At 40.5% G+C, this 16,973-nt stretch overlaps 1 protein-coding gene across 3 annotated transcripts in view; it reads right to left on the minus strand.

Moving 5' to 3' along the window:
• The window catches only part of ECPAS (Ecm29 proteasome adaptor and scaffold), a 64,663-nt gene that overhangs the window by 41,818 nt on the left and 5,872 nt on the right, over positions 1-16,973 (minus strand). For 2 of the 3 annotated variants that reach the window (XM_080371821.1, XM_080371820.1), the window contains exons 2-11: positions 12,789-12,919; positions 9,014-9,130; positions 7,297-7,415; positions 6,072-6,224; positions 3,780-3,948; positions 3,099-3,238; positions 1,568-1,649; positions 1,194-1,313; positions 935-1,020; positions 617-695 (exon numbers count right to left, since the gene is read on the minus strand). In XM_080371821.1, the coding sequence (XP_080227947.1) occupies positions 617-695; positions 935-1,020; positions 1,194-1,313; positions 1,568-1,649; positions 3,099-3,238; positions 3,780-3,948; positions 6,072-6,224; positions 7,297-7,415; positions 9,014-9,130; positions 12,789-12,919 (1,196 nt within the window). Of the gene's footprint in view, positions 1-616; positions 696-934; positions 1,021-1,193; positions 1,314-1,567; positions 1,650-3,098; positions 3,239-3,779; positions 3,949-6,071; positions 6,225-7,296; positions 7,416-9,013; positions 9,131-12,087; positions 12,193-12,788; positions 12,920-16,973 lie in introns of those variants that run through there. The other variant, XM_080371822.1, reaches the window with a different exon arrangement.

Raw genomic sequence — 16,973 nt, forward strand, 5'->3', positions numbered from 1 at the left:
ACTGACTCAGGCCAGAAGGTCACAACCAACAGTTCAAATGAACCAGCAAGAGGATCAAAGCTGCAGCAGGTGATCTGCAACATCAGCCCTTTGTCAGATATATGTAGGGGTACTGTGGGGAATTTGCCTTCTGAAACGGCAGCGGAAAGACTTCTTCAGGCCAGACTGGCATTTGCAGTTTTGTTTGTAACACTGTTCCCACAGCAATACCATCCCTGGACAGAGAGGATGGAAGGTATTACAAGCAGGCCTATACAGCTGCTTATCACAACAGGATGTATGCCTGGAGCTGAGGCCCCTGTATGCACCAGAGTAATGAGCAACAAGAGCAAGATGCTACTGTGCCCTCACTCTTCAGATTACCAACATGTCGATTTCATGAGACTTTGCAAAGTGTCCAGACGCCTATCCATAGCTGTCAAACAAATAAAACAGTTTTCCTATATAGCCTTTTATAGCATTTATTTCTCTTCAACATTTCTTAATAGGTATCTTTTGATAGCCATCTCGGGCAACAACAAGAACACTTTATCAGTCTCCATCATAAAGGTATTTGTCTTTTGCTTGTATTCATATGAAGAATTATAGCTCTACAGCAAAGAATCTTTCAGCTTACCTCTTTGTATTCATTGATCAGCTTTGTAAGTCCATTTAAAAGCATTGGGCCTAACGGCTTTATTTTACTTTCTGGACAACTGCAATTAGAGACAAGAATAAACAAAATACTATCTTTTGCATCCCTTTTAAGTATATTCTGTCAGTTTCATTTTTTCCTCAACTTTAAGCTGAGAAATTACATTTTAATGTGTGCAAGCACACACACACAGATTTCAGGATTAAGGAAAAAACCCCTACTTTCTACGAGTTTTACATAGGTAGTAAACAGGCTTCCAGACAAATAGCTAAAAAAACACTGTGCTCTCTAAATACTTACATGATACAGATATGATGCACAAACTGCAAGGACAGATTTCTCAGTTTTGCATTTGTGTTTGCACCAAAAAGTCCATCATAAACCACCTGGCCAAAAGGAATAAAGAGCAGATCAGAAAGGTCTGGCTTCACTTTCAAAGGTTTTCTAATTCCCCTTCTTTAAACACTATCATCAGTAACAGCGCTTCCATCCCCTAAGTACTAGGGGAACTGTAATATCAAGCTCATTGGGAAGAGCAGCTTTGCAATGTAAACATTACCTGAATGTTAGCTGGGAATGTTTCTGCAGCTTGCCTGGATCGCAGAAGATGAGGAACTATCTTTAATTTAACACGGGTGCTGACTGACTCTCGTTTCATTTCTGGTTTCAGAACAGATCCCTGTCAGAAGCAGAGTTCAAATAATATAGAGCATCACTGGACAACTACTTTTAAGTTAGCTAAATTACTTTCCATTGCAAATCAGAACACACTGGGATAGAGAAAGAAAATTTATTCAACAGCAAAAATGTTCAGTGAGAGCAGAAATCAAAGGAAGCGACAGATTTAAGAAATCTGTGTCTTCTCCAAATAAAATAAGGCAACTAAAATTAAAGCTTCACAAATTAAGCAGGTATGGCACTTTGAAGGCTTACCTCCTTGGTTTTCAGTGGTATATCCCCGAGATACACTTTATACATTTTGTTGATGATAGCAGGATTGTTCCAGTCAATTAAACTAAAGAAAAAAACATATTTAACACCAACATGTTGTGATTCTGACCTTCAATTACTTTTAAAAATATGTATTTCATAACGTTTCACATCAAATTCATATTCTTTGCTGAGTTTTAATAGATCTAGTTTGACTTCTAATCACTCCTCCCACATGAACATAATATATAATCATGAAGAATGTGATTACAAATTTCACATACAAATTATGACAATACAATTCCAAATAATTTGTGAGAAACCTACATGCTCCCTTCTCTCCCACTGAAACAAGACATATAAACAACGGTAGCCTACTGACTAAATACAGAATGGTCATCCATTAACAAGCTTCTCCATCTATTTAACCATCTAATACATAACCATCTAATGCCAGCTATTGATGAGACTGTTTGGAACTCACACATACATCCAAGAAACACCCCAGTGAAAACAAGAAGTTAAACATGCATACTTCAAAAGAAGTGGAAGAGATAACACTATCTCTTTTCTTTCAGATCTGTGAACAAGTGAGCTAGGAAGTAGCAGGGTTTTTCTCATAAAAGACGTCGAACATTGCCTATTAACATGGATTTTGCCTACACATGTAGTTTGCTCTCTGGGCAAAGAAAGAATACCGACAAAAAGGGAAAGATGAGACAAGCAGCAAAGGAGAGACTGCCTCCCTTAACCAGGCTGGCAACACCTACTAGAATCACCTCCACTGCCACAATGGAGGCACATGAATAGACTCAAATGGAGAAGATTTCCCATTGCGTATTTGACTCCAAGATAAATAGTCCTGTACTTGTAGTAATACAGAAGCCATCTGCACATTTCAAAGGCAGGTCTCTCTTGCTCCAAATCTCCTACATGAGCCAGCAAACCTTGTATGATCAATGACTCAGCAAATAGTACCACAGCTATTACTCTGGCCTCTTGATGGGTTAGACAGAAGCATTGTCTGTAGCTGACGAAAGGTGGACTGCAGATGAGCAAAAGGTTTAATAATGCAGAAAACGGTGGCTGCCAAGCTTCCTAGACTATAGTCCACTTCACAATTACAGTCTCTTTACCTCCTTAATAAATCAAATGAAAGTATACTTTTCTGGGAAAGACAATATAGGTAAGCTGACCAGTTGTGAATCACTTATAATGCCTTACTGACAATCTATAGTCCACAGAAGGTAATATGGAAACGAAGGAGTAAGAAAATGGCTCAAAAGCAGTATCAAAGATGATTGAAAACAGACAGCTAAAACTGCCAGCTTCACAGCCAGGTGATGTTCCCAGCTACAAGACTGTGAGCCACACCATTCCCAGCCCTGTGTGGATACACAGCAGCTTTGCAGTTATGCAGGGAGACTGCAGCCTTCTCCCTTTCAGAGCACAGTCTCTCTGGAGCACTACATTAATTGCAGCTAGCTCTCCTAGAAACACTAGCACCAACATTTCCAAACATCCAAATCTGTACCTTTGTTTGCTCTTTAGTTCAAGGTCTGCTGCGGTGGCAACACTGTGTCTTGTATCACTGGAGGCTACAACCAGGTGTATAACAGCTTCAAGTTCTGGCACTTGCTCAGCTTCAATGAACTTCACAATCCCCAGCTTACACTATTCAACAGTGGGGAAAGTAAAGGCAGTTACTTGACAAGAAAGCATTACGTTACAGCAATGGTAGCAGTAGCAGTACAGCTGTCTGAAATGATGGCTTCTGCTTGGAAAGGAAAAGTTCATATACTCTCCATCTCTTCAGCTGTACCCTGCTCTTGCCTCCTGCAAAGCAGTCACCTGCAGCAAAGTATCAGCATTACAATTAGGGATATTCTGCAACTTCTCTACTAAATAAGGATGATTCATCCACAGGAGAGAGTTTTGCAACTTTACTATCTTTAGGAGGAAAATGCAAGAGTAGGCTGCAGTCACAGTTGCCTCCTAACTAGCTCCAAGAACTGCTGGCACCTCCCACCCCATCTCACTATAACAAAGTTCCTTACGGCATCATGCAAAGTCCATCAATAAATTTATTCTGGGCAACAAAAGACCTGATCAGAATTAGTTACGTATTCTCCCACCAGCCTTACGTTCTTCTGCCTGTAGCCATCTCTGTTACCAACCCCAGTTCATCAAGAACCAGCCCTGCAGTTTTAAGTACCTGTTCTAGCAGCTCTGGGGTCCACGGACTATCTCCAATTATCCTTTTAGCTGCATAAAAGCTCATCCCTGGAGGTGGCTGAGGGATTCCAGGACCTCCCATGCTACTTGATGAAGAGCCCGGGGCCGAGGGCACGTTTTGTCGACTCTGAGATTCGTTCAATACGAACCTAAGCAGGTGAGAAAGAAGTTTCTTTAGAGGCTTTACCAACCCATGTTGCCAGCTGTATTAGAAGCTGGAATGGAGGAATAAACATAATCTGTCCAACTTTACATATTCTTCCTGAATTAATCCCATGGCTCTGACATGACAGAATTTTACTTAGTTGAGACTCAGTTACCAGTTATCCCAGCATATTCTGCAAGAGCCGTAACAATCTCATTTTAACTGCCTGAAAACAAACCTGTTAGGAAAGGGAAGGGTTCACTGGCATTTCTGAAAAGAGTTCTCAGGTTACGAAGCAGAAAGAAAGATCTCTTTTGTATTAGAAGTGACTGCTCAAACAGTACTACATTTGATAAACTTGTACTAAAGGCTTTAACAACACTTGGTATGATTACTATACAAAATGCAAACCTAACAAGGGAAATAATGAAGCATATGCAACAATGAAGTGGCAGGAAACAATCCTTGATATATATATATAAAAAAAAAAGAATAATGTATTGGGAAATGGCAATTTTAGTGCTGGGCAGGGAAGGAAAGCAAAAACCATAAAGGTTAAGTTTACAGATCATAGTCTTTTCAGAACCTGGCTAGTCTAGCTGCACTATGCACACCTCCATACTCCACAAAAGCCATTCCACTTCTCCCTGGATCCTTGGAAGCTGGTCAACACATTAAGGCATCAAAACTGTAGTGCAGAGACCAGCAAGAATTACTTTGCTCCAGACAGCTATAATCTGCACTGCATTCAGCACGCAGGTAACAAAAGGAAGTAAACAGTCTCATCAATATGGATAAACATTCATTCCAAGTTGTCATTAGTTAAAACATTAAAACACTAACTTGATGATGGGCTTTAAGCCCTACAGTTAGGTTTTAGGGTTGTTCTACTGCATGCAGACTGGCAAGGCTAATTCACAACTGGGCAATGATTGAGCAAATTCTACCAGGCATAAATTATCTGTAAATGGCTGTCTCACTGGAAATAGACATCCGGAGCCACACGCTAGCTGAAGACGCTCTCAGAGCACCTTCTGGAAAGAAAATGAAACCTTCACTCCTACCCTCGTGGTCTCTGAGTATTTAAGAACTTGTCATGCTTGGCCAGAGTACAAAAGCACGGAAGGCAATGCAGTGTCACTGCAAACCCTGAGTACTTGAAACTACAGCCACAGCAGTGTGGGGGTGAAGCTAAAAGCATAAATCTGGGCAAACTAAAGAATGTGAGCTGTGAACAGAGGAGCAAGCTAGGCATTTTGAACTGTAAGATGCAAGTCTCTACACACTCAAATGGTAAGGAACTGGCCCCTGAAATGCTTGATAGGAGCATGGCCTCCAGCAAAGCTACATGAGAAACATCAGATGCTCACTATTTCAAAAAGTCACTCTTTTAGGTTAATCCACTTGGGTGAAAAAAAATTAGATGCTCAGAAAAATCCTACGGGAATCAATGCACTGTCAAAACCCCCCCTGTTCTCCCCCTAGCAATACAAAGACACTAGAAAAGTTGGTGGAAAATAGATTTTGAGAACACATTGATTTTAGACACTATTAAGATTCCTAACAAGCAGTGATCACTACATTCAAGTTGCTCTGTAAATCCTTCTTGCTCTCAGAAACAGTGCTCACACCAAGACATGTCATTACATTTAAAACATTTTTCAGCAGAAGACAGATGAAAGACAAATCTTGTTATTAAAGGTTCAATTCTGGAACTCAGAAGTTTTCAGATACTATGCTGGCTTAAGACCTTGGAGGAATAAGCCTTAAAACTCAACTGCAGGAAGATGAGCACATATTTTGATTTGGCTTCTATTTTAAAGATTTAGTTATTTAACAGATAGTTCACGTGTCTCATAGCTTCACTTTGATCCCAAAAGAGGTCAAGGACAGAACAGCGTAACACCTAATTAAGCAGAAAAAAAAGACATTTTATTAAATAAGGAAGATGGTGATCCCATTCTTAAAGTTAGGGTCCTGCTCTGTGTCTTACTGAAACTCGTAACTGGCTTCATTCAAGCTAGGAAGTAGCAGCTTATTTTAAATGAGTTTCCCAAGGTACAACTCATGTTTCACACACAAAGAACACATCAATACTAGAGAAGACTTGGATTAACTGTTACTTACCCATAAGGCATAAGAAGAACATCCAACATGAAGTCCAAAAGCAGCTGTACAGTCTTTGGTTTTTCAGCAAGATTAAATGGATAAGAGGCTGCTTTCAGTGGTTCGGCAGGGTATTTCATGTGAAAAAGGGTTGGTATTAGAAGATGCATTAGGCTGAAAAACAATTATATTTACTGCAACCATTTAAAAAAACCACATCTGTTTATTCTTAACATTCAAAAGAGAAACTTAACAACAAACATGGTCCTTAATAGCAAAAAAATGGTTAACAGAAGACAAACTGATTCACAGTATGGTGGCCTCTATTTGCTACCTGATGCATTTAAAAATGGAAGGCAGAAGACAAACTAGGATTTGTTCTTAAAATAGAACATATATGTCTGCATGCATGCTCACAGGCAACCATCTGCAGATGGTGTATATATTCACAGATGAATATACTGATTATATACCAGTATAGTAAAATTTCCCATCTCTTCACTCATGTACTTGCTTTTCACAGACAGGGCAAAACCATGGTCCCTGAGAAGACAATAAAGTATTTTCACACTGTTCTCATGAATGGAAGCAAGATTTTACTGCAAGACCTTTCAGTAAGGTCATTTCAAAAATAGCTTTACACTGTCATAGTGACAGACAGTGAATGAAGATATGATTTTTATGCCATTTTCCAGTGCCAGCATGGTGGAAACTCATCTCAACGTAAGTAAGAAGCAGGTCCATAATGAACAGTTTTCTCAAAGTTCTTTGTACACACCAGTTCCCAACTTCAGCCTTTTTTTTTTTTTTTTTTTAAATTACAACTTGGTGTTTCAAGTGAGTAAGTACTTTGGTTATTTCACAATTTAGAGTGGCCAGTCTGAGACATTTACTGCTGTTCCTGTTGCTGGACAGAGGATTTAGTGAAGGTCTGGCCTTAAGCGGGAAATGAGAAATTGATGAAGAGTGATGGGGAATATGGACAGGCATATCTGTTACAACACAGACTTCTTATCATGCAAGGAGTCTGCTGCTGAAGATCCTGTATATTATTACAACATTAGACTATATGAATTCTTTGTACCACGCAAACTACTGACTTGCTGATCCAAACTGCACCAGCCAAGAACATCCTAAACAATTAGGATATCACAGGGGGAGAGAAAAAATATCTTTTAACAATTGATACAATTTATTTTATTGAAACAATACCAACAGAATTTGCTCCAAGGATACATAGTTATACCTGTCTTGCTGCGGTTGAGGTTTCCCCTCCATTGCAGTGAGAAGAGTTGGAGCCAATTCACATTGTTTTTCCACAGGCAGACGAGGGTATCCCATCTTAACATAAATTATGGTAAAATTCTAAAGGAGTAGAAAAAGCACGTAGTATTGCAACAGTGCAAAAGAAATACCTGCTCTTTAAACTCTTTTTGTATGTTGTGTTACATAACTGGGTGTTGGAAACAACGTATGTTTTGGGAGACCAATTTCTTAATTCTAAGACTCATCAGACTAACAGCTATTAAAGGGGAGTCTCCGCAAAACCCAGTCAGAAAACCTAAGAAAATTCAGAAAGGGTTTTCTGAGTAGGTCTTGCTAAACCTCCACTTTAAAAGGATGAAAACAACAGTGCAAAAACCTTCTCTAGCTTCTCTTATTTGCTGCTAATTACACCAAAACCAGCTTTACCTGAGCAACAGCTTCAACGAAAGCAAATGTAATGTTCCCTCTCATCTACTTCCGAAACAAAATAGAAAGTGGTATTGAATAAATAGAAAGTCAGCAGCATAGGCAAAGTTTCTCTTGAAAATGTGTTTCTGTACCATCATGAAAATGCAATCCAAACACAGCCCAGTGACAGGTCAACACTGCAGAGCCATACTGAATACTGGACTACCTAACTGTTGCCATGTTGATCCAAATTCAGCCAAGAACTGTAGAGATAAGAGTTACGCATTCAGTGACCTGGTTGAAACAAGTGTTGAAGTGGGAAGTATGATGCTTCCTTGCAGATGGCACTTGTTAAAATTGTATGAAGCCTCATGGCACAAAACAACATGCATCACTCAGATACATGAATGAAAACAGATTTTTGACATGCCCAGCCAAAAGCACAGTTTATCTTCAAACAAGATCTTATTTTTTTTACTGCTCTACAGAATGCATGCATTCTCAGCTATTTCTAAAGGGTGAACTCCGGATAATCCACTTGCTTAAAGACAATATTACATTATTTCTATGTTACTGCTGCTTAAAATCTAAATATTTCTCCATCAGTTTCTAAGACACTATGTTTTCCATTTATGCTACTTAGGAACGAATAGTCAAATGAGAAGGACAAAAAAAAATTCCTCTGATTTTATCACTTTTTTCATGATGGTCATTTGCAATAGATCTACCACAGTTGAAATGAAAATTGTCTTCACAGACAAAAACTTTTTTAAACTATTTTCACTCTTTAAACTACACTGAATGAATCCATCTAGTAAAGTTTCCCCATCTATAAAATAAGGGTTTTTTTCATCTTTTCTTCCTTGGCTAAGCTCCTGACCCTAAAAACACATAAAAATATGGGTTCTTAGGTGTTCAGAGAAATACAGATGTTTGAAATAAGACGGATCCTGCATGTATCAGGATAAGGGTTAGTTTGCAAAAGGGAGCTTCTAACAATGAATTGACCCTCTACAACACAAACAAGGGCAATTCACGCATTCATGAAATATCAAGCACAATTACCAGTACTTTGGACAGAATCAATAGTGCAGCTGCTTTATGAAACTAGTTTTAACCCAAAACAGACTACCAAGTTTAGTTTAGTTTAAAAAAAACTCTTAAAACATCAACCTCATGACAATAACACACTTGCTAGGAACAATGACAGAGCTAAAAACAGAGTTTCAAAAAATATTCTGCTTGTTACAAGTAAATCAGCAACTGTTCTTGGAAGAACAGACACTTACAGTGACAAAGGACACTGCAGAGGGATCTTGATATTGAACTAGCAATGTCTCTACTGGAAGCTGAATTTTTGGACGACTTTTGATGCGTTTATTCAGATGAACCAGCAGCTCCATGACCTGACAGGAAGAAAACAAAAAACCTGAAAGAGTCACCATTAATTTTACTACATTGAACTTTGCACATCATCCCCAGTCCAGAAGGCAGGCCTATTATAAACAAATCAGGCCTGAGCTTCATGATTATTTAATCTCTAAGAAAATGGCATCCATCATTTATTACATTATCTTGAAACCACTCTGACATGTCTCAAGTCACTAAGACAAACACATAAAAAAGTCCCAAACCACACCACAACGAATAACCTCCATTAATAGAAATGTCAATAAGAAATGATTACTGAGGATGACTACACAGTTGGTTACCATCCCCTCAAAACTGAGCCTGCCTTGGAAACCCACACTGCTGCTCTGTCTTGGGGTTGTAGAGTAACTCCAGTTCACAACATGGAACAAAAAAAACAATGAAAAAAATGCACCCATGATAAAGTTTTCAAGTAAGCGTATGAAGACAATGCTTGGAGTGGAACAATACTGAACTGAAACCCACCAGGCAAAAGAAGCCAAAAGGAGCCCTATGCATGTCGGGCAGGAGCAAGGCACAGCCCTGGCCTGGGTAGGCAGAGCCCCAGCAGAAACGTCAATGGGGCCAAACAGCAGCTCTGGGGGAATGGCCCTGGGCTCTGGCAGATTGTGAACTGAGCAGAGGCCAGACTGCATTGAAACAAGAGAAGTGCAGAGTGGTACATTCTCATGATGAGGACTCTCAAGTAGTTGAGCAGGGGCCCAGAGAGTTTGTGCAGTCTCTATCCTTGGAAGTTTCTCGAGACTCATCTCTAGAAACCCTTCATCATCCTTGCCAGAACTTGTAATGGCCCATTTTAAGCAGGAGGTTGGTCTGGAGAACTTCCAAGGTCCCCTCCAAGATGAATTACCCATGATTCTACAAGCCCATGGAATAGTTTCTCAGCATAGCATCAGCAAAGTGTCATTTGTAAATCCACTAAATGAGACACCATAATTGAATGGAGGAACTCAAAAAACTACAGACAGCATCCAGTATGGAACAATAGGTTCTTAGAAATCACACCAAACACCTGCATCTTGCCTACAAACCCTACCAGGTTCTCAAGTGACACGATGCAAAAATGTAAGTAATATGAAGTGGTGTCAGCTCAACTTCAGTAAAACCAGACAGAGCCCGTCCTAGATGCATGTTGACTTCAAGCAACGGAAGTCAAAGAGCCATGGTGGGCATGCTGTCCTGTGTTTTTCATGGCTCATTACCTTGGTATGGTGAAAAAGCAGCTGAATTACTGTCACTGGACTTTGCCATGGAAACTGCAGAACCATATGCTTATTGAGCTGCATATGAGCTAAGACATCACCTTCATATCCACTCCAGGATTAAGTATCAAACAAAACAATGTCCAGCTATAATCTAGAGCAACTGCATAGCTGACCACAAGCATGGGATTGAGACCAGATAAGCCGGCAAGCTAAGTAATGCTGACAGCTACCAAATTTTGCTGCTGCAAAACTATTATAATAGCAGTCACAAATTACTATTATGTTAGAGAGGAAAAAATGTGTCTGCACACACTTTTTTGTGAAGGAAGAGAAACACACAACTACAACAGAGCTTGAGGAACCTGTTCAAGTTACCCACAGTAGCTGGTGAAAAAATACGTGGATGGATTTGGGTATGTGTGAGAGTTTAGCTCATGTCCTGCTTCTCTAATCATTAATATCAGATCAGTGCACTATGGAACTCATCCAGAAGTACTCATGTGACCTGAATCAGGCAAATGTCTGCACATCTGAGTATGACTGCTTCTTATGGTTTTGCTGGCTTCACATGGGTTGCATAAAGCGACACAGTATCCAGTCTGGCACAAATGCTGCCAGTGCATCGCTTGCTTCTTGGAACACATCTGAACCCACAGAGTGAACTCACCCCAGACTAGTTCTTTGTGTGACACTGCTAGGGTAACTGATTTGGTAAACAAAAAAAATCCTAGAGTTGAATCTGTTAAAATGTGGCCTGAAGAGGGATTACTTTTTCAGAGTAAATGGACTAACAAGGTACAGGCATTGCAAGCTTATCCATATAGCTAGACTACATCCTAGATCTGAAAAAATATGAGGACAATCGGGTTCAAATTACTGAATGCTGCAGTAATACTGACCTGACAGTCAAAAAATTAAGAGCACCCATAAGACCAACAAAGCAATATGTTAAGGCAGCAGGAAGAAAAATGGAATTTTAAGTTACCCTTTCCATGTTAGCAGTACAAGCTTGAGTAGAAAGTTAGTCTGGGGAGTCAGAGTGAAAAATGTGTAGTCAATCCATGTGGTGTACTGAATGAACTACACTGTGCTTCTGAAATTCAGTGAAAGGAAGTCCTTGAGCAATGGCATTGATCTACCTTCAGCAGCCTACTGGCAACACACAGATGTTCTTTTTTGCCCATATGCTATGAAAAGTCAACATTTTTGACTACATTGTCAACTCAATCAAGATGATTTAAGTTTTCAAATGACAATTAACTATGTTGGTACACTTTTTCGTTGTTGTTAGGTGGTGTTTTTTTTTAAGTCATTAAAATAATTGCAGAGGAGACATGACATGGAACAGCAGACATCCGTCACTGCCTGTAGTCAGTCACTGGGTCAATAAGGAGTCTGTCCTTCTCTTTCCATTCTATTTCATCTACTTCATAAGTCATTGTTAGATTAGCTTTCCAATCACCTGAGTGCTCATGTGAGAAGACATACACTTTTGTTTTATTTCATTGCCTTAACATAATTTTGAGGCTGGAGTTGAAAAACAGGCACATTCCTTGTTGTCCAATAGGAAAAATTAGCGCTGGAAAGAAAGCCAGGCATTTGTGCTTAAAAGTCATTAGCATTTGAAAATGCATCATACTTCTTAAGACACCTACCCACATTAACAACAGAGTAACCTGTAACCAGGCTAGGACCAAACAGTTTTGGAGGTGGAATTTAATATGTACCTGAATGAATTCTGTGATAAAGCTGCCTTCTGTACCAGGGGACTGAATTCCTTCAGATAGATATCAAAGTCCATCTTCAAAATTGTTTGGTCCTTGCTCCTATTCCTGTTATCAGACAAGTGAACGACATCGATGAGTATGTCTTCATGAGTCTTTCACACACAGAAGCAAGCTTGCTCCGTATGTGCCGTATGTAAGTCAGGGGAATGCACAACAGCCCTAACCTGGAAGCCACAGCAACCGCTGCTATGGCAGAAAGTCTTGGTCTCAGGCTAACTCACAGCTAGGTGGTCACAAGTGGAAACAAATGCAGCCTCCACAACCTGCAAAAGCCACACAGTTGCAAAAAACCTTGCTGATGCAAGCCGTGACTGTTTCCTTTAAGCCCTAATAGCTGTGATAAACCCATTCTCTATCAGGCTCACAACAACTTTTCCTCAAAAAGGGAGAAGAACCAAGCACAGTAAACCATGATACACTGGGGCATTTCCTTCTCCCTGATCTGGAACATACTGTTACAGTAAATTGCCCAGAGAAGCAGCTGAGTCACTATCCCTGGAGGTATTTGGAGGGAGATGTGGCGCTTAGGAACATTGTTTAGTAATTGACTTGGTGGTCCTGGGTTGACGACGGTTGGACTCTAAGGTCTTACAGCTCTTTTCCAACCTAAACTATTCTATGATTCAAAATGGCACTCTTACCTTTTTACGAACTCCTTCCTGTGTGCTGGACAGCTTGAGGAGAACAGGGGGTAGGAATTTGGAAATAATGTTCTGTAACTGCTCGTCTGTTTCTGCATGGCCAAGACGCAAGAACACACGCTCAAGCTGATCTGCAGTTTAAAAAAGAAAAACAACAAAAAACCAAGACAAAAACCTGGTTGAAACTTGAGATTGCTGTAGCAAGAAAACAACTTTTTCTCAACATTCCCTAACAGGCCTGTAAGAAATGCTGTACACGATTCTCAAAGTACTTCCATCTCAACAGCACTCAGCAGAGAGCCATCTTGTATTTTTACCATTAACTGAGCCAACTGTTGATGGCAGAAACCAGTCTGATAGCTTTGAGTACTAGTCTCCACAATTACAGAGAGACCACTCTTACCAAAGACAGGAGCAATTAAGGTTTTCTTTGCTTCACACTGTGTTTCAAGTAGAGGCTAGAATATCTCCAAAAGTGAAACTCAAGGTTAGGATCTCAAGTCATTCCTGCCCTTTCTGCTTTGATAGCAAAGGTTTGCAGCTAACTTTTGAAAATATGCTTGCTGTGATCTGCATTCAGACCATGATGTTCTGTATTTCCTCTAGTTAATCAGAGGGCAAAAAGATCTGGCCAATTCTTGCTATTATTCTTGTTAAACCCAGAGTTCCGGTCATGCACAGAGATCCCATTGTTGTAGATATTGTGTCAACAGAACAAAAACACCAAGCACTTACAACAGAACGCAAGACTGTTAGTATTGCAGAAAGGGAAGTGTCTAGGCAAAGTACAAGTTATAAGCCAGGGGCAAGCCACATCATGGCAGCTGCCTACAAATAAACAGGCCACACATTTGAAAGCGCCAGAAACAAGCTACAAAGTGAGAAACAAATTCTTTGAAAGCTTGAGACTATTGTTCCCAGACAAATTTGATACTCATGGGAGTATTCATAGGACATCTTGACACAGACTAATCTGTTCTGCCCACAACTTTCTGTTATGGCACTCAGGTCTTCCAGGAAATCTTTACAAAGCAGTACAAATGTTGACTGATTCAGTTACTGATTTGTTAAAATTTGTTGTTCTTTTTTCCCAAAAGACAGCATTGTCATCAATAGGAGTAAGATCATAAACGTGAAACACTGGACATATTGCCATAACTTAAAACACAAAGCTCCTATTACAAAGCTGCTGGAGTGTTCTATCAAATTCCTCTAACAGCTTCCTCTAGCCAGCAGGTCACCTCCCCAAACCCAGGAAGGAACAGGGAAAAAAAAAAAATAATTAACATCTGCAAAGAGGTAGAAGTTGCAATTCCTACAAGATCAAGAGGAGGAGTGGGGCATGGAGGAATTACATCTGCTTTCTCAGGAAACTAGCAGAAGATCATTTCAAGGAAACAGATGACACCAAAACCTTCTGTCAGCAGCTCAAGCACAAGGGCTGATGACCATACATCTTTATAAAAAGAATGGGAGAGTCCCCATGTCAAATGCCAGCATGCAGCTGCCCCAACAGCTAAACCAGGCAAAGCAAAACGTCCCTGGCACAGCAGCACTCCCAGCCACCAGGCTGACAACAGTCCTTGTGCACAGGATCACGAGCATCTCTTCTCCATACTGCAGCACTGCGGGCCAGTCCTACAGGCAGCAAGGCCCAGGGCTTCTGAAGGGACAACAGGTCTTCAGACATCCTACAAGGAGTAAATCATTCCCCCTAAAACTAAAGTGACCTGCTGCAAGCTGAGATTAGAGGGAGACCAAGGAGAACCCTCCTTCAGCAGAGTAGGATCACTAGGCTGGCTGTAAAAGAATACAGAGGCAACAGAGAAAAAAGCACTGGTAGAGGGCAGAGGGAATGATTGAGGTGAATGGGTATGGTTGGAACCTCAGTGAAGAAAAAGGATGTTCAAATGCAAATACAGCTCTAGCCAGCAAACCTATCGTGATGTAGCTGTAAAAGCCTTTACTGTCCTGTTTTTTTAAAGTCTGTGCTATCCCTGCGCTGAGTCCTCACAGCATCATTCCTCCTCTGCCAACAGCAGATTAAACAGATCACTTCCAACATCTTATTTTCTGCTCAGCAAATATGACAGGCAGCTGAAAAGACAGAGGACTATGAAATTTTACTGTCAGGGAAATTGCAAGCCGAAATTCTGCAGCACCTACATTGCAAACTGACTTGCAAGTCAATCTCTTGCTTCAGACAGATTTCATTGAACAATCAGGCTTTCAGCTAGTTTACAATTTCACAACATTTATCTCATACTCCAATTTTTTTTTAATTTAATCCTAACAATTTCTCTCTTCACTTTCCTCTTCAAGTCATGCCCCTGTTATCCATTTGTTAATAAGTTAAGATTGATTGACTTTATTTGATTGATTATTTGATTTTATAGAATTATTTTATAGACTAGAAATATAGAAGGATAAAAATATATTTTGAGGAAACTTATAACTGCTCAGTAAAAGCTGCTATGAGACCCTCTGTACATCCTGTACCAAGGCCAGAAGAATGGGCTGGAATTATTGCTGAAACTTAGGTAATAATTTAGGGTTTGAAAGGTTTCTTTGTATCTGACCAGTCCTCTGTATGTAGAAAGTGTATTGAGATGTCAGAATATGAGATTAATGGAAATTGGGAAGAGTCGACTGGAACAGCTTGCAGTTGCATGCCAAGAAACCGTGAACTTTAGTAAAAGGTAATTCCGGCAGGGGGAGATCGCAACCACCGACTCACATACCACCTACCCAAATCGTACCCCAGACCCATTTCTAGACCTTTCTAAGCTCTACTGCACAGAATCGGATAGAGAAGGAGAGTATGTTAATGATTTACTGGAAATATTATGATTATGTATGAATACTTAATGAATATGTATGAATAAGTTCTATATATGGTATTTGATTTTGAGACCTGGCGTGCGTTGATCGTGAGAGGACTCGCTCACGCACCCGGCCGTCAATAAAGAAGTGTCTGCTTATCTACATCACATTGGTGTCGGTAAGTTCTTCATTCTGAGATTTCGGTAACACCCCCTCCCCCCAAGGACCTCCATGGTGTCTCATGACCCCAGCTGCATTAGGTGACTGCTTACACCATGCCAAGCAGCCCTAGTAACTCAAAAAATGAATGAAATTACCAAATCTTTCCCCTCAGACCCAGAACTCCAGAAGATCACTGCAGACCTACCATCCTCAAGCAAGCCAACTGAGGAACCTTGCCAACAACATGTTCTTTCACATGGTAACAGATCAGGTTCAAGCATGAGGAAACACGAGTGGTCATTTCTGAAGCCATCTGTTGTAGCCATGGGATGACACACGCCTTCCAAAAGCCACAGAAACCACTCTGCACATGCCCACAGGAAGCGTAGCAATGTGCTACATTTCCAGCATCTATGCCATTTCCAGCTTCCTCCGTTATTCTGTTGTTATAAGCAGCAACCAGAATTGTAATAATAATAAAAAAATATCAGTAGAAAAAAGGCCACCTACTTGTTTATGCTGCCTGTGACATATATTTACTTTTCCCATTATCTCTGCTGCCTAGCCAGTTAATGCCATGCTGCCATCATGTATCCCTCCCTTAACCATAAGCATGACAGGACTCCAGAAAATTCAAGACTAGTCTCCTGGCTGCAGTTAAGAAACTGCTCAGGAGTTTGTCAGAGCACTCTCCTGTGCTGCCAATGCAGGCTGTATCCACAGCAGTGGGACAGGAAAACAAAGAGGTATAAACCCTCCCAAGTACCGCACACTAACTATTTTCTGCTCAGTTTTTATTCTACTAACAACTAAGACCATCTCTCAAGCTGACAACATTCATTATGGGAAAGCATAAACCCCTGAGATTTAAAGCACCACACACAATGGTCCAAGAGAGGAGCCCGATACTGTGTTCTACCTCCATGCATGTTGCAGACTCGCTTGCTGGCGCAGGGCAAGCTCCTTCCCTTCCCTGCCTCTTCTCCTCACCTTCACCTAGCCTGCGCGCCCAGCCTGCACCAGTGAGCAGACCACCGTGTATCAGACATCAAACCAGACAAAGGGTTTGCTCACAACCCATCTCACATTCCCATAGCATGCACTCCACAACTTTTTAAGAATGAAGCCAAACCCTCCTCCATCTAATTTTACTGCCCCTACTGCCAACTATAAAACCGCATAGTTGTAACTTCACGGGTA

Source organism: Falco punctatus, assembly GCF_963210335.1.
Source record: "Falco punctatus genome assembly, chromosome: Z".
Taxonomy (NCBI): Eukaryota; Metazoa; Chordata; class Aves; order Falconiformes; family Falconidae; genus Falco; species Falco punctatus.